At 31.5% G+C, this 21,969-nt stretch overlaps 1 protein-coding gene across 3 annotated transcripts in view; it reads right to left on the minus strand.

Annotated features, from left to right (window-relative positions):
* The window catches only part of rsh (Rap GTPase activating protein radish), a 175,237-nt gene that overhangs the window by 14,654 nt on the left and 138,614 nt on the right, over positions 1-21,969 (minus strand). For 2 of the 3 annotated variants that reach the window (XM_086915236.1, XM_086915231.1), the window contains 8 exons: positions 18,747-19,179; positions 17,467-17,863; positions 17,080-17,314; positions 16,793-16,964; positions 16,448-16,687; positions 15,984-16,139; positions 13,599-13,756; positions 13,290-13,399 (listed from right to left, as the gene is read on the minus strand). In XM_086915236.1, the coding sequence (XP_086771362.1) occupies positions 13,290-13,399; positions 13,599-13,756; positions 15,984-16,139; positions 16,448-16,687; positions 16,793-16,964; positions 17,080-17,314; positions 17,467-17,863; positions 18,747-19,179 (1,901 nt within the window). The remainder of the gene's footprint in view (positions 1-13,289; positions 13,400-13,598; positions 13,757-15,983; positions 16,140-16,447; positions 16,688-16,792; positions 16,965-17,079; positions 17,315-17,466; positions 17,864-18,746; positions 19,180-21,969) is intronic. The other variant, XM_086915239.1, reaches the window with a different exon arrangement.

The raw sequence follows: 21,969 nt of genomic DNA on the forward strand, positions 1-21,969 counted from the left end.
TCCTTGATCGATGTAAAATTTTTGTCCAAAAATGCGACTTTGTATTAGGAGAACATGATAGGATAGGAGGTCGATCGAAAAATTTTTCCAAGAAATGACGTCAAATTCTCGGAATCCCAGAAATTCTTGGAAATGACGTCGAGTTCTTGGAATCTCTAAAATTCTTGGAACTCGGGTCTATTTCTGTGTATCTCTAAAATTCTTGGAACTGACGTCAAATTCTTGGAAATTTCCAAGTGTTCGATCCACATTTTTCGATGTATCTCGCTTATTATTCGAGATATTAAAAAATGTTTCGAATAAAAGTTACTTGGTTTCGAGGGGGGCACGTCATGCTGCTGTCCATTTTTTTATAAATAGAAGCGTTAAGGAGTTATAAACGCGAAGATGGTTTTTTTAAATGGGACTATACATTTTTTAATACACCAATTGTTGTCATTTAAAATTCCCTATAAAAAAGTATTAAGCCATATATGGCAAAAAACCTATAGTTTAAGAGATAATTAATATCTTCTAAACTAATGGTTCTTTACTAAAAATACCCCTAATCATTTTTATAGAGAATGCCAAGTTGCATAGATTGGTGTATAAAAAAGTGTATAGTGCTATTTAAAAAAATAAAGGTGACCTTGATAACTTTTTTATAAGTTGATGCACAAAAAAATTGAGGGCACTGGAATACAGCCCTTTCGAAACCATGCAACTTTTATTCGAAGCATTTTTTAATACCGTGAAGAATAAGCGAGATATTTAATAAAAAAGATTGCAATGGAAATTCCTTGATCGATGTAAAATTTTTGTCCAAAAATGCGACTTTGTATTAGGAGAACATGATACGATAAGAGGTCGACCGAAAAATTATTCCAAGAAATGACGTCAAATTCTTGGAAATTTCCAAGTGTTCGATCCACATTTTTCGATGTATCTCGCTTATTATTCGAGATATTAAAAAATGTTTCGAATAAAAGTTACTTGGTTTCGAGGGGGGCACGTCATGCTGCTGTCCATTTTTTTATAAATAGAAGCGTTAAGGAGTTATAAACGCGAAGATGGTTTTTTTAAATGGGACTATACATTTTTTAATACACCAATTGTTGTCATTTAAAATTCCCTATAAAAAAGTATTAAGCCATATATGGCAAAAAACCTATAGTTTAAGAGATAATTAATATCTTCTAAACTAATGGTTTTTTACTAAAAATACCCCTAATCATTTTTATAGAGAATGCCAAGTTGCATAGATTGGTGTATAAAAAAGTGTATAGTGCTATTTAAAAAAATAAAGGTGACCTTGATAACTTTTTTATAAGTTGATGCACAAAAAAATTGAGGGCACTGGAATACAGCCCTTTCGAAACCATGCAACTTTTATTCGAAGCATTTTTTAATATCGTGAAGAATAAGCGAGATATTTAATAAAAAAGATTGCAATGGAAATTCCTTGATCGATGTAAAATTTTTGTCCAAAAATGCGACTTTGTATTAGGAGAACATGATACGATAAGAGGTCGACCGAAAAATTATTCCAAGAAATGACGTCAAATTCTTGGAAATTTCCAAGTGTTCGATCCACATTTTTCGATGTATCTCGCTTATTATTCGAGATATTAAAAAATGTTTCGAATAAAAGTTACTTGGTTTCGAGGGGGGCACGTCATGCTGCTGTCCATTTTTTTATAAATAGAAGCGTTAAGGAGTTATAAACGCGAAGATGGTTTTTTTAAATGGGACTATACATTTTTTAATACACCAATTGTTGTCATTTAAAATTCCCTATAAAAAAGTATTAAGCCATATATGGCAAAAAACCTATAGTTTAAGAGATAATTAATATCTTCTAAACTAATGGTTTTTTACTAAAAATACCCCTAATCATTTTTATAGAGAATGCCAAGTTGCATAGATTGGTGTATAAAAAAGTGTATAGTGCTATTTAAAAAAATAAAGGTGACCTTGATAACTTTTTTATAAGTTGATGCACAAAAAAATTGAGGGCACTGGAATACAGCCCTTTCGAAACCATGCAACTTTTATTCGAAGCATTTTTTAATATCGTGAAGAATAAGCGAGATATTTAATAAAAAAGATTGCCATGGAAATTCCTTGATCGATGTAAAATTTTTGTCCAAAAATGCGACTTTGTATTAGGAGAACATGATACGATAAGAGGTCGACCGAAAAATTATTCCAAGAAATGACGTCAAATTCTTGGAAATTTCCAAGTGTTCGATCCACATTTTTCGATGTATCTCGCTTATTATTCGAGATATTAAAAAATGTTTCGAATAAAAGTTACTTGGTTTCGAGGGGGGCACGTCATGCTGCTGTCCATTTTTTTATAAATAGAAGCGTTAAGGAGTTATAAACGCGAAGATGGTTTTTTTAAATGGGACTATACATTTTTTAATACACCAATTGTTGTCATTTAAAATTCCCTATAAAAAAGTATTAAGCCATATATGGCAAAAAACCTATAGTTTAAGAGATAATTAATATCTTCTAAACTAATGGTTTTTTACTAAAAATACCCCTAATCATTTTTATAGAGAATGCCAAGTTGCATAGATTGGTGTATAAAAAAGTGTATAGTGCTATTTAAAAAAATAAAGGTGACCTTGATAACTTTTTTATAAGTTGATGCACAAAAAAATTGAGGGCACTGGAATACAGCCCTTTCGAAACCATGCAACTTTTATTCGAAGCATTTTTTAATATCGTGAAGAATAAGCGAGATATTTAATAAAAAAGATTGCAATGGAAATTCCTTGATCGATGTAAAATTTTTGTCCAAAAATGCGACTTTGTATTAGGAGAACATGATACGATAAGAGGTCGACCGAAAAATTATTCCAAGAAATGACGTCAAATTCTTGGAAATTTCCAAGTGTTCGATCCACATTTTTCGATGTATCTCGCTTATTATTCGAGATATTAAAAAATGTTTCGAATAAAAGTTACTTGGTTTCGAGGGGGGCACGTCATGATGCTGTCCATTTTTTTATAAATAGAAGCGTTAAGGAGTTATAAACGCGAAGATGGTTTTTTTAAATGGGACTATACATTTTTTAATACACCAATTGTTGTCATTTAAAATTCCCTATAAAAAAGTATTAAGCCATATATGGCAAAAAACCTATAGTTTAAGAGATAATTAATATCTTCTAAACTAATGGTTTTTTACTAAAAATACCCCTAATCATTTTTATAGAGAATGCCAAGTTGCATAGATTGGTGTATAAAAAAGTGTATAGTGCTATTTAAAAAAATAAAGGTGACCTTGATAACTTTTTTATAAGTTGATGCACAAAAAAATTGAGGACACTGGAATACAGCCCTTTCGAAACCATGCAACTTTTATTCGAAGCATTTTTTAATACCGTGAAGAATAAGCGAGATATTTAATAAAAAAGATTGCAATGGAAATTCCTTGATCGATGTAAAATTTTTGTCCAAAAATGCGACTTTGTATTAGGAGAACATGATACGATAAGAGGTCGACCGAAAAATTATTCCAAGAAATGACGTCAAATTCTTGGAAATTTCCAAGTGTTCGATCCACATTTTTCGATGTATCTCGCTTATTATTCGAGATATTAAAAAATGTTTCGAATAAAAGTTACTTGGTTTCGAGGGGGGCACGTCATGCTGCTGTCCATTTTTTTATAAATAGAAGCGTTAAGGAGTTATAAACGCGAAGATGGTTTTTTTAAATGGGACTATACATTTTTTAATACACCAATTGTTGTCATTTAAAATTCCCTATAAAAAAGTATTAAGCCATATATGGCAAAAAACCTATAGTTTAAGAGATAATTAATATCTTCTAAACTAATGGTTTTTTACTAAAAATACCCCTAATCATTTTTATAGAGAATGCCAAGTTGCATAGATTGGTGTATAAAAAAGTGTATAGTGCTATTTAAAAAAATAAAGGTGACCTTGATAACTTTTTTATAAGTTGATGCACAAAAAAATTGAGGGCACTGGAATACAGCCCTTTCGAAACCATGCAACTTTTATTCGAAGCATTTTTTAATATCGTGAAGAATAAGCGAGATATTTAATAAAAAAGATTGCAATGGAAATTCCTTGATCGATGTAAAATTTTTGTCCAAAAATGCGACTTTGTATTAGGAGAACATGATACGATAAGAGGTCGACCGAAAAATTATTCCAAGAAATGACGTCAAATTCTTGGAAATTTCCAAGTGTTCGATCCACATTTTTCGATGTATCTCGCTTATTATTCGAGATATTAAAAAATGTTTCGAATAAAAGTTACTTGGTTTCGAGGGGGGCACGTCATGCTGCTGTCCATTTTTTTATAAATAGAAGCGTTAAGGAGTTATAAACGCGAAGATGGTTTTTTTAAATGGGACTATACATTTTTTAATACACCAATTGTTGTCATTTAAAATTCCCTATAAAAAAGTATTAAGCCATATATGGCAAAAAACCTATAGTTTAAGAGATAATTAATATCTTCTAAACTAATGGTTTTTTACTAAAAATACCCCTAATCATTTTTATAGAGAATGCCAAGTTGCATAGATTGGTGTATAAAAAAGTGTATAGTGCTATTTAAAAAAATAAAGGTGACCTTGATAACTTTTTTATAAGTTGATGCACAAAAAAATTGAGGGCACTGGAATACAGCCCTTTCGAAACCATGCAACTTTTATTCGAAGCATTTTTTAATATCGTGAAGAATAAGCGAGATATTTAATAAAAAAGATTGCAATGGAAATTCCTTGATCGATGTAAAATTTTTGTCCAAAAATGCGACTTTGTATTAGGAGAACATGATAGGATAGGAGGTCGATCGAAAAATTTTTCCAAGAAATGACGTCAAATTCTCGGAATCCCAGAAATTCTTGGAAATGACGTCGAGTTCTTGGAATCTCTAAAATTCTTGGAACTCGGGTCTATTTCTGTGTATCTCTAAAATTCTTGGAACTGACGTCAAATTCTTGGAAATTTCCAAGTGTTCGAACAATCGATCCACATTTTTCGATGTATCTCGCTTATTATTCGAGATATTAAAAAATGTTTCGAATAAAAGTTACTTGGTTTCGAGGGGGGCACGTCATGCTGCTGTCCATTTTTTTATAAATAGAAGCGTTAAGGAGTTATAAACGCGAAGATGGTTTTTTTAAATGGGACTATACATTTTTTAATACACCAATTGTTGTCATTTAAAATTCCCTATAAAAAAGTATTAAGCCATATATGGCAAGAAACCTATAGTTTAAGAGATAATTAATATCTTCTAAACTAATGGTTTTTTACTAAAAATACCCCTAACCATTTTTATAGAGAAAGCCAAGTTGCATAGATTGGTGTATAAAAAAGTGTATAGTGCTATTTAAAAAAATAAAGGTGACCTTGATAACTTTTTTATAAGTTGATGCACAAAAAAATTGAGGGCACTGGAATACAGCCCTTTCGAAACCATGCAACTTTTATTCGAAGCATTTTTTAATATCGTGAAGAATAAGCGAGATATTTAATAAAAAAGATTGCAATGGAAATTCCTTGATCGATGTAAAATTTTTGTCCAAAAATGCGACTTTGTATTAGGAGAACATGATACGATAAGAGGTCGACCGAAAAATTATTCCAAGAAATGACGTCAAATTCTTGGAAATTTCCAAGTGTTCGATCCACATTTTTCGATGTATCTCGCTTATTATTCGAGATATTAAAAAATGTTTCGAATAAAAGTTACTTGGTTTCGAGGGGGGCACGTCATGCTGCTGTCCATTTTTTTATAAATAGAAGCGTTAAGGAGTTATAAACGCGAAGATGGTTTTTTTAAATGGGACTATACATTTTTTAATACACCAATTGTTGTCATTTAAAATTCCCTATAAAAAAGTATTAAGCCATATATGGCAAAAAACCTATAGTTTAAGAGATAATTAATATCTTCTAAACTAATGGTTTTTTACTAAAAATACCCCTAATCATTTTTATAGAGAATGCCAAGTTGCATAGATTGGTGTATAAAAAAGTGTATAGTGCTATTTAAAAAAATAAAGGTGACCTTGATAACTTTTTTATAAGTTGATGCACAAAAAAATTGAGGGCACTGGAATACAGCCCTTTCGAAACCATGCAACTTTTATTCGAAGCATTTTTTAATATCGTGAAGAATAAGCGAGATATTTAATAAAAAAGATTGCAATGGAAATTCCTTGATCGATGTAAAATTTTTGTCCAAAAATGCGACTTTGTATTAGGAGAACATGATACGATAAGAGGTCGACCGAAAAATTATTCCAAGAAATGACGTCAAATTCTTGGAAATTTCCAAGTGTTCGATCCACATTTTTCGATGTATCTCGCTTATTATTCGAGATATTAAAAAATGTTTCGAATAAAAGTTACTTGGTTTCGAGGGGGGCACGTCATGCTGCTGTCCATTTTTTTATAAATAGAAGCGTTAAGGAGTTATAAACGCGAAGATGGTTTTTTTAAACGGGACTATACATTTTTTAATACACCAATTGTTGTCATTTAAAATTCCCTATAAAAAAGTATTAAGCCATATATGGCAAAAAACCTATAGTTTAAGAGATAATTAATATCTTCTAAACTAATGGTTTTTTACTAAAAATACCCCTAATCATTTTTATAGAGAATGCCAAGTTGCATAGATTGGTGTATAAAAAAGTGTATAGTGCTATTTAAAAAAATAAAGGTGACCTTGATAACTTTTTTATAAGTTGATGCACAAAAAAATTGAGGGCACTGGAATACAGCCCTTTCGAAACCATGCAACTTTTATTCGAAGCATTTTTTAATATCGTGAAGAATAAGCGAGATATTTAATAAAAAAGATTGCCATGGAAATTCCTTGATCGATGTAAAATTTTTGTCCAAAAATGCGACTTTGTATTAGGAGAACATGATACGATAAGAGGTCGACCGAAAAATTATTCCAAGAAATGACGTCAAATTCTTGGAAATTTCCAAGTGTTCGATCCACATTTTTCGATGTATCTCGCTTATTATTCGAGATATTAAAAAATGTTTCGAATAAAAGTTACTTGGTTTCGAGGGGGGCACGTCATGCTGCTGTCCATTTTTTTATAAATAGAAGCGTTAAGGAGTTATAAACGCGAAGATGGTTTTTTTAAATGGGACTATACATTTTTTAATACACCAATTGTTGTCATTTAAAATTCCCTATAAAAAAGTATTAAGCCATATATGGCAAAAAACCTATAGTTTAAGAGATAATTAATATCTTCTAAACTAATGGTTTTTTACTAAAAATACCCCTAATCATTTTTATAGAGAATGCCAAGTTGCATAGATTGGTGTATAAAAAAGTGTATAGTGCTATTTAAAAAAATAAAGGTGACCTTGATAACTTTTTTATAAGTTGATGCACAAAAAAATTGAGGGCACTGGAATACAGCCCTTTCGAAACCATGCAACTTTTATTCGAAGCATTTTTTAATATCGTGAAGAATAAGCGAGATATTTAATAAAAAAGATTGCAATGGAAATTCCTTGATCGATGTAAAATTTTTGTCCAAAAATGCGACTTTGTATTAGGAGAACATGATACGATAAGAGGTCGACCGAAAAATTATTCCAAGAAATGACGTCAAATTCTTGGAAATTTCCAAGTGTTCGATCCACATTTTTCGATGTATCTCGCTTATTATTCGAGATATTAAAAAATGTTTCGAATAAAAGTTACTTGGTTTCGAGGGGGGCACGTCATGCTGCTGTCCATTTTTTTATAAATAGAAGCGTTAAGGAGTTATAAACGCGAAGATGGTTTTTTTAAATGGGACTATACATTTTTTAATACACCAATTGTTGTCATTTAAAATTCCCTATAAAAAAGTATTAAGCCATATATGGCAAAAAACCTATAGTTTAAGAGATAATTAATATCTTCTAAACTAATGGTTTTTTACTAAAAATACCCCTAATCATTTTTATAGAGAATGCCAAGTTGCATAGATTGGTGTATAAAAAAGTGTATAGTGCTATTTAAAAAAATAAAGGTGACCTTGATAACTTTTTTATAAGTTGATGCACAAAAAAATTGAGGGCACTGGAATACAGCCCTTTCGAAACCATGCAACTTTTATTCGAAGCATTTTTTAATATCGTGAAGAATAAGCGAGATATTTAATAAAAAAGATTGCCATGGAAATTCCTTGATCGATGTAAAATTTTTGTCCAAAAATGCGACTTTGTATTAGGAGAACATGATACGATAAGAGGTCGACCGAAAAATTATTCCAAGAAATGACGTCAAATTCTTGGAAATTTCCAAGTGTTCGATCCACATTTTTCGATGTATCTCGCTTATTATTCGAGATATTAAAAAATGTTTCGAATAAAAGTTACTTGGTTTCGAGGGGGGCACGTCATGCTGCTGTCCATTTTTTTATAAATAGAAGCGTTAAGGAGTTATAAACGCGAAGATGGTTTTTTTAAATGGGACTATACATTTTTTAATACACCAATTGTTGTCATTTAAAATTCCCTATAAAAAAGTATTAAGCCATATATGGCAAAAAACCTATAGTTTAAGAGATAATTAATATCTTCTAAACTAATGGTTTTTTACTAAAAATACCCCTAATCATTTTTATAGAGAATGCCAAGTTGCATAGATTGGTGTATAAAAAAGTGTATAGTGCTATTTAAAAAAATAAAGGTGACCTTGATAACTTTTTTATAAGTTGATGCACAAAAAAATTGAGGGCACTGGAATACAGCCCTTTCGAAACCATGCAACTTTTATTCGAAGCATTTTTTAATATCGTGAAGAATAAGCGAGATATTTAATAAAAAAGATTGCAATGGAAATTCCTTGATCGATGTAAAATTTTTGTCCAAAAATGCGACTTTGTATTAGGAGAACATGATAGGATAGGAGGTCGATCGAAAAATTTTTCCAAGAAATGACGTCAAATTCTCGGAATCCCAGAAATTCTTGGAAATGACGTCGAGTTCTTGGAATCTCTAAAATTCTTGGAACTCGGGTCTATTTCTGTGTATCTCTAAAATTCTTGGAACTGACGTCAGATTCTTGGAAATTTCCAAGTGTTCGAACAATCGATCCACATTTTTCGATGTATCTCGCTTATTATTCGAGATATTAAAAAATGTTTCGAATAAAAGTTACTTGGTTTCGAGGGGGGCACGTCATGCTGCTGTCCATTTTTTTATAAATAGAAGCGTTAAGGAGTTATAAACGCGAAGATGGTTTTTTTAAATGGGACTATACATTTTTTAATACACCAATTGTTGTCATTTAAAATTCCCTATAAAAAAGTATTAAGCCATATATGGCAAAAAACCTATAGTTTAAGAGATAATTAATATCTTCTAAACTAATGGTTTTTTACTAAAAATACCCCTAATCATTTTTATAGAGAATGCCAAGTTGCATAGATTGGTGTATAAAAAAGTGTATAGTGCTATTTAAAAAAATAAAGGTGACCTTGATAACTTTTTTATAAGTTGATGCACAAAAAAATTGAGGGCACTGGAATACAGCCCTTTCGAAACCATGCAACTTTTATTCGAAGCATTTTTTAATATCGTGAAGAATAAGCGAGATATTTAATAAAAAAGATTGCAATGGAAATTCCTTGATCGATGTAAAATTTTTGTCCAAAAATGCGACTTTGTATTAGGAGAACATGATACGATAAGAGGTCGACCGAAAAATTATTCCAAGAAATGACGTCAAATTCTTGGAAATTTCCAAGTGTTCGATCCACATTTTTCGATGTATCTCGCTTATTATTCGAGATATTAAAAAATGTTTCGAATAAAAGTTACTTGGTTTCGAGGGGGGCACGTCATGCTGCTGTCCATTTTTTTATAAATAAAAGCGTTAAGGAGTTATAAACGCGAAGATGGTTTTTTTAAATGGGACTATACATTTTTTAATACACCAATTGTTGTCATTTAAAATTCCCTATAAAAAAGTATTAAGCCATATATGGCAAAAAACCTATAGTTTAAGAGATAATTAATATCTTCTAAACTAATGGTTTTTTACTAAAAATACCCCTAATCATTTTTATAGAGAATGCCAAGTTGCATAGATTGGTGTATAAAAAAGTGTATAGTGCTATTTAAAAAAATAAAGGTGACCTTGATAACTTTTTTATAAGTTGATGCACAAAAAAATTGAGGGCACTGGAATACAGCCCTTTCGAAACCATGCAACTTTTATTCGAAACATTTTTTAATATCGTGAAGAATAAGCGAGATATTTAATAAAAAAGATTGCCATGGAAATTCCTTGATCGATGTAAAATTTTTGTCCAAAAATGCGACTTTGTATTAGGAGAACATGATAGGATAGGAGGTCGATCGAAAAATTTTTCCAAGAAATGACGTCAAATTCTCGGAATCCCAGAAATTCTTGGAAATGACGTCGAGTTCTTGGAATCTCTAAAATTCTTGGAACTCGGGTCTATTTCTGTGTATCTCTAAAATTCTTGGAACTGACGTCAGATTCTTGGAAATTTCCAAGTGTTCGAACAATCGATCCACATTTTTCGATGTATCTCGCTTATTATTCGAGATATTAAAAAATGTTTCGAATAAAAGTTACTTGGTTTCGAGGGGGGCACGTCATGCTGCTGTCCATTTTTTTATAAATAGAAGCGTTAAGGAGTTATAAACGCGAAGATGGTTTTTTTAAATGGGACTATACATTTTTTAATACACCAATTGTTGTCATTTAAAATTCCCTATAAAAAAGTATTAAGCCATATATGGCAAAAAACCTATAGTTTAAGAGATAATTAATATCTTCTAAACTAATGGTTTTTTACTAAAAATACCCCTAATCATTTTTATAGAGAATGCCAAGTTGCATAGATTGGTGTATAAAAAAGTGTATAGTGCTATTTAAAAAAATAAAGGTGACCTTGATAACTTTTTTATAAGTTGATGCACAAAAAAATTGAGGGCACTGGAATACAGCCCTTTCGAAACCATGCAACTTTTATTCGAAGCATTTTTTAATATCGTGAAGAATAAGCGAGATATTTAATAAAAAAGATTGCAATGGAAATTCCTTGATCGATGTAAAATTTTTGTCCAAAAATGCGACTTTGTATTAGGAGAACATGATACGATAAGAGGTCGACCGAAAAATTATTCCAAGAAATGACGTCAAATTCTTGGAAATTTCCAAGTGTTCGAACAATCGATCCACACTTTTCGATGTATCTCGCTTATTATTCGAGATATTAAAAAATGTTTCGAATAAAAGTTACTTGGTTTCGAGGGGGGCACGTCATGCTGCTGTCCATTTTTTTATAAATAAAAGCGTTAAGGAGTTATAAACGCGAAGATGGTTTTTTTAAATGGGACTATACATTTTTTAATACACCAATTGTTGTCATTTAAAATTCCCTATAAAAAAGTATTAAACCATATATGGCAAAAAACCTATAGTTTAAGAGATAATTAATATCTTCTAAACTAATGATTTTTTACTAAAAATACCCCTAATCATTTTTATAGAGAATGCCAAGTTGCATAGATTGGTGTATAAAAAAGTGTATAGTGCTATTTAAAAAAATAAAGGTGACCTTGATAACTTTTTTATAAGTTGATGCACAAAAAAATTGAGGGCACTGGAATACAGCCCTTTCGAAACCATGCAACTTTTATTCGAAGCATTTTTTAATATCGTGAAGAATAAGCGAGATATTTAATAAAAAAGATTACAATGGAAATTCCTTGATCGATGTAAAATTTTTGTCCAAAAATGCGACTTTGTATTAGGAGAACATGATACGATAAGAGGTCGACCGAAAAATTATTCCAAGAAATGACGTCAAATTCTTGGAAATTTCCAAGTGTTCGAACAATCGATCCACACTTTTCGATGTATCTCGCTTATTATTCGAGATATTAAAAAATGTTTCGAATAAAAGTTACTTGGTTTCGAGGGGGGCACGTCATGCTGCTGTCCATTTTTTTATAAATAAAAGCGTTAAGGAGTTATAAACGCGAAGATGGTTTTTTTAAATGGGACTATACATTTTTTAATACACCAATTGTTGTCATTTAAAATTCCCTATAAAAAAGTATTAAACCATATATGGCAAAAAACCTATAGTTTAAGAGATAATTAATATCTTCTAAACTAATGATTTTTTACTAAAAATACCCCTAATCATTTTTATAGAGAATGCCAAGTTGCATAGATTGGTGTATAAAAAAGTGTATAGTGCTATTTAAAAAAATAAAGGTGACCTTGATAACTTTTTTATAAGTTGATGCACAAAAAAATTGAGGGCACTGGAATACAGCCCTTTCGAAACCATGCAACTTTTATTCGAAGCATTTTTTAATATCGTGAAGAATAAGCGAGATATTTAATAAAAAAGATTGCCATGGAAATTCCTTGATCGATGTAAAATTTTTGTCCAAAAATGCGACTTTGTATTAGGAGAACATGATAAGATAGGAGGTCGATCGAAAAATTATTCCAAGAAATGACGTCAAATTCTCGGAATCCCAGAAATTCTTGGAAATGACGTCGAGTTCTTGGAATCTCTAAATTTCTTGGAAATGACATCGAATTCCGAGAATTTCTTATATTCTTCGAACTGACGTCAAATTCTTGGTAATTTCCAAATGAATTTCGATCGAACGAAACTTTCGGCCCCAAATATGACTTTTTATTAGGAGAACATAATGGAGTTTATACACAATTTAATGGAGTTTCTACACATTTGTCACATATTTACCATCCTCCTACTCAATTTTTTAGCACTCCTTTTGGCGTTGCTGCTTTTTTTAGAGCCGTAAAGCTTTCTTTTTCATAATTTACGTAAATCTAGATTCTTACTTTTTGCGCACTTATCTCCTATCATGAAAGTTGCCATTTCTTTTGCGTTTTTTATGATTTTTGTAATTTTTAAAGAATCGAAGCACTGTATTTTTATTATTTGGAATATCATGGTTCTTTTTAATAACCGATTGCATAATAAAAATTTATTTCTTCATTTTGTGTATCCAAAGAATCTTTAGTATGTTCAAAATAAATAAACATCAAATATGTTTATTATCTCACCTGGTATACGTAGTTATTGCTGTTACAGTGATGAATTATTGGTATGTTACCGATTTCATGCACAGTTGTGTATATACACTTACAAAGGACTTTATGATATAATTTTTTCAACATATACAATTGAGGCCAGTAATATTGATTGAGATAGCGTCTAAGTAACAGATTCACCAACATTTAATTTATTAATGTTTATCAAATTTACCTCTGTCTGTGCCAATTTCGCCCTGTCAACCTTTTGCGCATCTGCGCAAACACTTAGCCTTGGCACCGCTAATTGTTGTGCAGCTTTCTCCTTTTCCTTCGCCTCTTTATCTATAAATATAATCGAGATTTGTCTGCAACGAGATTTTTATCTCAACCTCCGTTTAAAATTTATCAAAAGAAAATAGAAGTCCATTAACACGTTCGTTCGTATCAATTCTAAAATTATTATCTCATAGAGTTATCTGCAATCATAAAGACTGAGCTTCGACAAAATCTGCAATAACAATAATATGATTCTTATACTCACTGCTACAATCCTGTGAACTGGCCCAACGTTTACGATCCTCCGTTTGCAAAGTGTTTCCGCTCCCGTGTTTCTTGATGCTCCTTCCCCAGCCTGCAGTGATCGTGCCGAGCCTCGAGAACGCCCGCTTCATCATCGGTGACGAGGGCACGCTTTTAGGTCTAAACAAGTCAGAGCCAGTATCTCACAGAAACCGCAGAGCGGCACCTCAGGATACGGAGAGGAAATTCTTCTTAGAGAAAGAAAGATCATCGAGATCGGAACAAATTGGATCCATGATGGAACGTTCGAGGGATGGAACTATTCATTTTTTTTTTTTTTTTCAAAGGTTTGATCGGAGTTTTAAGTGGACGTTCCTGAACGCATCGAATAACAGCAGTAAAAAATGGAGAACAACGTACGAGACAACGACGAAAGCTCGTCTCCTTCGTTCGCAAAAATTGGAGAATGCCAATAAAGAGAATATAGAGAAACCGAGCAGAGACAAGATTAAGAGATGATAAATTGAATTAATTCGTTACTCGAACGAGTTTACCGCATGCCTATATAGCCAGATCGTATGCCATAATCGTTTCTAAGTAAAATTTTAAGATATCGAACATATTTTTTAACCCTTTGCGGACGAAACAATTGAAAGGAATAACAAATTGACATCACTTTTATATAATTATGCGATTCGTACTAAAAATACAAAACATATTACCAATTAATCATAAGTGTATTCATGTAAGCAGAAACGATTGTTCAATAATAGAGATTAATTTTATAATGTTCAAGCATTATAAAATTTTCTCTGTAAAAACGAAGTTCTGTTATATCTCAAAATTCATCAAACAAGTTGTGAAAACAATTTTGATTTCCTTTTCTTTCCTTTAAATATCTTCTATCTCTATTTCGACTAATAAAACGATCGATATCTAATATAGATGCGCTAATAGATAGAACGAATTTGAAAGATAAATTCTATTTGCGAGTACACTCGTCAGCAATGGGTCAAAATTGAGAGAAAAACCGAGAAGATGGAAGGCAAACAGAGCACGCACGGTAGAGGAAAATGAAAAAGAAAAAGAAAGAAAGAAAGAAAAAAGGAAAATCGACACGTTTATCACGACCGAAGCTAACAAGATAGATATAACGTTAATAATAATTAACATGGCTGGTGTGATAATTCGATAGTTATTCTTGCAGTGCTTTTTCTTAACGTTTTCAACTCGTTTTCAAATTATAATTTCGAATAATTAAACATGCTACACAATATAATCATTCAAAAGACAAGGAAAATATAAGACACCGGATTTCAACTATATCTTGCATCGCAGAAAATTCCATTTGCGTACGTAATATAATACGGAAATTTTGTCAAAAGTGAAAATACTTATATAATCGCATGCGGTGCTGCGTATAATTGTTTGTGTATACGAGTGTGTAAATGTGTATGTAGTGTGTGTGTGTGTGTGTGTGTGTGTGTGAGGATAGGAGACATGGAAGTGCCGTAAAAAATACACATAATTACGATTAAATGTACGATATATAATATATAATATAAAGATATGTATATATAATTACATTCGATAACGACATCAAAGGCAAATTCAAATTCTCACCGTTACTTCCGGCTCTAAATAAATCCAGTTATATCCTTATCTTAGTCCATTTATATTTATTTATTAACCCATTTCTTTCGTGCAAAGAATCGAAAATAAAATAAAATAGAAATGTTAAGATCGGTAGGATTATGATAAGGATTCGTATATATTTGTTTCCATGCGAGTGATAAGTCCTTTTTGATTAAGAGGAGAATATTTTACCGGTTAATATTCTATAAAAAGAATTTTAACAAGGAGAGAATAGGAATGAAATAAATATTTTAACGCAGGAAAAGAAAGTTGAAAATAAAAGAGAAGAAAAAATACAATTGATTGATTCTTTAATTTACAAAAAATAATATAAACAGTATAAATTATAATAATATAATATAATAAAATGATACAATAATATAACAAAAATAATACAATATAACAATATAATAAAACTATATTATTAATTACATTAATATTAACGTAAGTATAAAATATTATAAAATCTAATATGTATAATTTAATTAATATATTGTTAAATTTACGTATAATATAATATTGTATTTATAGAAAAGATAAAAATTGTATAAAAAAAAAAAAAAACTTAAAAAAATATAACTTTCTTTATAATTAGAAAAAAATGGATTAATGAATACATTGCATTGGATCAAACTGTGAATTATATGATTGTCATCAATAAATATTTTTATTCGTTGCATATGTATTTATTAACCTTGATCGATATATAAACTGGATTTGAAAACAAAAATGCACAATTCTAATTAACAAAAGTAATTCGCAAGATACAAACCTTGGACTTTCCACGTCAGGAACTTGAAGAAAGTTTGAACTTCTTGGTTTCTGTGGACTGAATAATGTGGGCACTGGCCTGGCAAGTAATTCGGCAACCGGTACTTGTGGACTTCCGAAACCGGCTTGAATTCCGTACAACATTTCTTGGAAGACTCTAGAAAAAATTAAAAAAAAAAAAAAAAAAACAGTAATCTTATACGTACCTATTCAAAAGTCAATTTCTTATTTATATTCTTAATATATTTAATTTTTAAGTAAGAGTTTCAAAAATTTAAGGCAATATTATAAAAATAGTAATAAAATTAATAATGTAATAATAGTGAAAAGAATACAAAAATATGAAATAGAATTTTGTGGAAAGTGAAATTTATTCTGATATCAATTTTACATATATTTGAAAAAATATTAATACATTAATAACGTGGAATATAATTTAATTTCTTGATTTGACAGATCTAATACCTGCTTCTGACTGCCAAAATCGCTCTAACACCAAAGAATCGAACTTTCTGCTTCTGTGGACCATGCACCAAGAACGAAATATCGAACAGATTCGTATTTAACGTGGCATTCTCTTGATCGTTCAAGAACACCTTAGTGAAATCCTTGGCAAGTTGGTCTGGATCCTCGAATTGATCCCTGACGGAATCCAAAAGAGGCGAAGACGGTCTCATGTGTCCTATTGGTCTCCACGAACCGCGCCTGTAAAAAAAAAATAACAACAATATCAGTTGTAATAATTGTATATAATTTAAATAAAATATTACGTAAAGTAAAAATCAGTGTTTAATTTATTTTTTTATTCACCTGTACGGCTTTGGAATTTGACCAGTTTCTGCGTGATTGGCCAAGTTAGCTACAATGTCTTCCAACATTTGAGTCCTCGTTCTCTCTTGCATCTTTGCGAATTTTGGCGCGGAATAACTCGCTCTCTCCCCGTTGACAATTTTTGTCAATAACCACTCACGAAACATGGGACCTGTTGAATCGAAAATAAAAATGTATGATATATATATTAATAACTCTTGGAAATCACACTCATACATTTTTACAAATTAAGATAGAATGTAGCGTAATAATTAAATATTATTTACCCTTTTTAAACACATTTTGTTCCCAAAGATAAGGTTTGTACGCCCCAACTTCGTCCCTCGTAGCGACGGATACTTCGTATCTGGTAACCTTCCTTTTTATCCGTGGACTGACTCGAACCAGAATAAACGTGTAGAGGAAATGCGACTTCATACAAGCTGGATTGAACGACGTTTTGTCAGCCTCCAAGAACACGACGCACACTATATCGTTTCCTATGTGTCGCTTCTTTTGCACCTAAAAAGAAAAAAAAAAATAATAATATTATTACGATTATCTTGAAAAATTAATAAATATCAAAGAGAATAGATCGATCAAATTGAGAGGCATAATGAAATTAATGACATTAGTCAGAAACGAATATAACAGAGAAAAGAATTTTTCTTTACCCTCTGCACGTCGTGTTTCTCATTCGGGAGAAACGTGGACACGTGGTACATGATCTCGATCCCTCGCCAATTGGTGTAGACCGAGTACAATCCGGTCAGATCGTGAATCGTATCCAATCCACCCTTGTACTTGTCGAAACCCTTCAGACGAATTTTATCGCCGAGGATCTGCAGGAACTCGTCGAACAGTGGCGAATTCTCGTGGTTATCCAATATCTCCTCCTCCGTGCACTGGTTCTCCTGTACGTAAAGAACCCCGACTTTCAGCTCCGATTTTATGAACACCTGATCCAGCTTCAGAAGCTCGTCCTGGGTGTCAGGTAATTGGCCCAACGTTAACGGTGGATTCACATTCACCTCTTTGCCTAAACTACGCACCACTTCCTCTCGATTGTACCTGCGAGAATGAAAAATAATTTTTAATTATACGAAAATAATATCGATTTATTTTAAATTTTCAAAAAGAAGAGATTTCGAAAAGTGATTACAGGGGATTATCCGATTTAAAATTTTGTGGAGTTTTCATAATTTGTATTATTTCTTTTTTTTTTAATCGTTGATAAGTCTAAAAAAAGAAAACGTTACGTCTGCGAACTGTTAATGCATCAACAGATTTAGATTTTATTTGATTTCACTCCGACAGCGTAACATTTCTAAATGAAAATAAAAGCAATTCTGTGTTGCAGAGAAATCTGTGTTGTCTTTCACTAAATGATTTCTAAAAGCGTATATATGTTTCACATAAGTACGTGCTCCTCGTAGCAATAAAGTTAAATATTTGTTATTTGTGCAGCGAATAGCATTCTATGATTCTTTCAATTGTGTGTATGGGATGTAAATAAATTTGTAATATTCTCAAAAGTAATTTAAAACGTATCTTCCTATCCGAGACACAAAATTTCCATTACACCCTTTTCATTTCGAAATGTAAAACAACTTCTCTCTTAATTCCATTTACTTAAACGATATTAATGTCTCTAGAGAGAGTTAGGATATAATCATTCTTTACTCTCACTTTGAACTGTGACGCTACTCGATATGCGCATATTACACTTGCAAGCGAAATGGCTGACTTATACCACTTGTTCGACTCGTTCCATTCGTGTTATTGATTTTTCGAAAAATTACTTTTGCAATCAACAAATTTCTATCCACTTAGGATAATACAAATGAATATTTTTCCAAGAGATATTCGATTGAAAAAAAAAACGTATTAAAAAATATCGAACTTTTCCTACAAAATTATAATTAAAAAATAGAAAACTGAATAAAATAAATACCTGTCAGCGAACACACAACTCGCTGGAATCAGCCCGTGTACGGTGTAACTGATTGCCCTGACGAGAATTCTGAACTGATCCCGACTGTTCAACGTTTCCTGCTTGATACTAAGTATCACGGGACCAAGGTCGTCGTCGTTGGTGAAATAATTCCAATGCTCAGTCCCATAGAAATATTTCTCGTACGTCTCTTGTTCGACCGAGGTCAACTCGAATCCTTGGTTCTTCTCCCATTGTTCCTCGATAGTGGTCTTCTTTCTGGGCACTTCGTCGGTGTCAGACTCTTGCTGGACCTCGGCCAATTCTGTGTCGGTCGCTTCTCCACTCTCGCTCTCATCCCAGATCGTGTCAGAGGTGATCTGCTGTCTGGAGCACTCGATCCAGTAGCCAGGTGTCGGTATCAGGTTGTGAGGGAACTCGTTGCAGAATTCATCTATTGGAAAATGTAACATTTTGGTTAGTCATATTGCAGATTATTATGGATAAAAGTAAGAAAGGAATGGATGGTCTCTCTTCGTGAGGATTTAAGGAATAAATTAATTTGAACAAATTAGAATTGGATTGTTTGAATTTCTTTTTCTTTTTTTAAATAATAATTTTGACGTAATTTTTATATATCCGTTTAATTTTTATCGTATCCATTTAACCAAAGAATGATTTTTTATTAAATTAAGATTAAATTGAGATTGAAATTGTGAATAATCTCGAAAATAATAATTTTAGAATACAATTATTTTATGATATTAAGAATACGTATATATAATTTTTTTTAAAAGTATTCATTGTACCCATTAATCGAGTTGAATAATTAATTATTTATTATTTTTAAACTGTATTTATTATATCCTTTAATAATTTATAACCTGAATTTTATTCACTAACGAGAGAAGAGGATTGTAATTTATTACAATTTTGAAGTTTAATGGGAAATTCAGAAACTAATAATTTTATTAAAAAGACATTGCGCAACTTCATTATAATGATGTACGACTAAAATGTAATTCCGTGAGCGAGAAGCAAATAAAATAAAATTAAAAAATACAGTACATGAAGTATTTGTCGAACGTTGTTCGAATACCGAAAGAGATTTTATTTGTTTCATTCGTTTGTTACTTAATTACGATTATACATTTCGTTAATCGTTGTTCATTATTTAATACTCGGTATTAATTTCTCCGATTTTCTTTCTTTTATTTGTTATATAACAGAAAAATTTACTTGTTTGTTTTTACTTTTATTTTTATGCGAAATAATTGTTACTTTCATTTAAACTTATTTATTTCTTATTTCTCCATTTAACAGAATAATCATTCTTTCTTTTCGACGAGAATCATTATCGTTTGATATTTATTCATAAAAAAAATACAAACTAACAAATCTACAATCACGTAATTATAATTTTAATAAAAACTTGCAACTTCTTGCACAATTCTGAATTCACTATAACACTAATTGAACACAGTAGATATCAAATAATTTTTACATATACCACGTATCTAATTTTAACAATCATATACCAAATTCAACAATTATTTATCTATCAATGTAACAACGCTGCACAAACGTTTTTATAAACATATATCATTATTACTTACTTTATCTTTTAAAAGTAACGACATCTAAAAATAATTATCTTCACGAATCTTCTCAAAATAAACAGAATAAAAATTCTTTTTCAAAAACATCATGCAGCTACTTCACACCCCTCGAAATCTATCCCCAACTTCATTTCCCATTATTGTCCTCAATTCACCCTTCCATCCTCCTTGAAACAACACACTTCTCGCATCCTCGACCGAGGACAGGACGAAATTTCAACGAATCCACCCTCTTACTATTCACCCTCCACCACCCTCCACCCCGAAGCAACAGTCGATCCAAACCACCTCGAAGACGTTTCCTCGTAGCCACGTGGAAACGTGGAGGAGTCGTGGCCTGGAAATCATTAAGGCTGCTGTTGGGGTCGAATCCGATCGAACGCTATCGGGGGTTGCCCTCTTTCAAGGATTTTTTTCTTTCGATGTGCAACTAGGCTACCCGTCCACTTAGTCACGTATCGCCTTTTCCCCTTCGCAACATTCCGCTTTTCATCGATCCGCCCTTCTCTCTCTCTCTCTCTTTTTTTTTTTCTCTTTAAAAGGTTTATGACACGGGGATTATTGCACGAGATATCTTTGAGGAAATTGTTGGATGAAATTCTGGGAAAAGATTTTGGGAAATGAAGCATCGTGGATATTTTTCGTGGATATAAAAAATAAAGTTGCTAAATGGCACGAAGATTATATGATAGATACGTCATAAATCCTTGATAATGGATAATTATTGTGATATTATTATTATTATTATGAATTAAGATAAGTAGGATTGATGATTGGTAAATTTGAGAATCGTTTTATATAGCGTCACGAAAAAAGCTTTTAAGATAAAAGATAAGATGGCTTGATGGAGGATGACGAATACGAATCATGAAGACGATATATTTGAAAATTTCTACAACTATTAATAATTAAATCTTAATGCAACATTTTGTTTGTAACTTTTATTCTTTATGTATATAATTATATCATATATTATTGTAAAAATTCGTTTGTTATTTTTCCATCTTCGTTTCTTCCTTCATCTAGATTTAACCCCTAGTAAAAACAAAGAAATAGTAAAAATTCAACTGCTATTTATATATTGAAAGGAAATTAAATATATTTTGATATTTTCTTTTTCTCTCGATAATTCAGAATAAATTCAGATTAAGTTCAAAATTGTCCGACAAAAGGAGGGAAGAATTAAGAACTTCTAAAATATCCTATCGAAACAGCAATGATTCAAGAGAGAATCTTCTCAAGGGGAAAAATCGCAAATCAAGCGATATATCTCTCGAATACCGACAAATTCCTGCTAAAAATTCTCTCAGATCAATAAAGCCAACGAGAAAACGCTATATTTTTATCAATAAAAAATTAATTTGTGTATAATACACGTGTTATACACCAACCTTTAGATGGACACACACGTTCAACACACACTCGCTCTCTCTCTCTCTCTCTCTTTCTCCCTTTACTTGTTGGAACGTCGACGATACCACGGTCGACTCACTGTAAGGTAGAACACCAAACTGTTTATAGACAGGCTTGGTATTCGAACTTAAAGTGAACCGGCCCCGGTGCATCCTCGTCTCTCTCCCTCTCCCTCTCTCTCTCTCTCCCTTTCTCTCTCCAGACTGGTCGTC

The sequence above is a fragment of the Apis florea genome, unplaced genomic scaffold (assembly GCF_048593485.1).
Source record: "Apis florea isolate Af1SG1 unplaced genomic scaffold, ASM4859348v1 contig_20_pilon, whole genome shotgun sequence".
In the NCBI taxonomy this organism is placed as follows: Eukaryota; Metazoa; Arthropoda; class Insecta; order Hymenoptera; family Apidae; genus Apis; species Apis florea.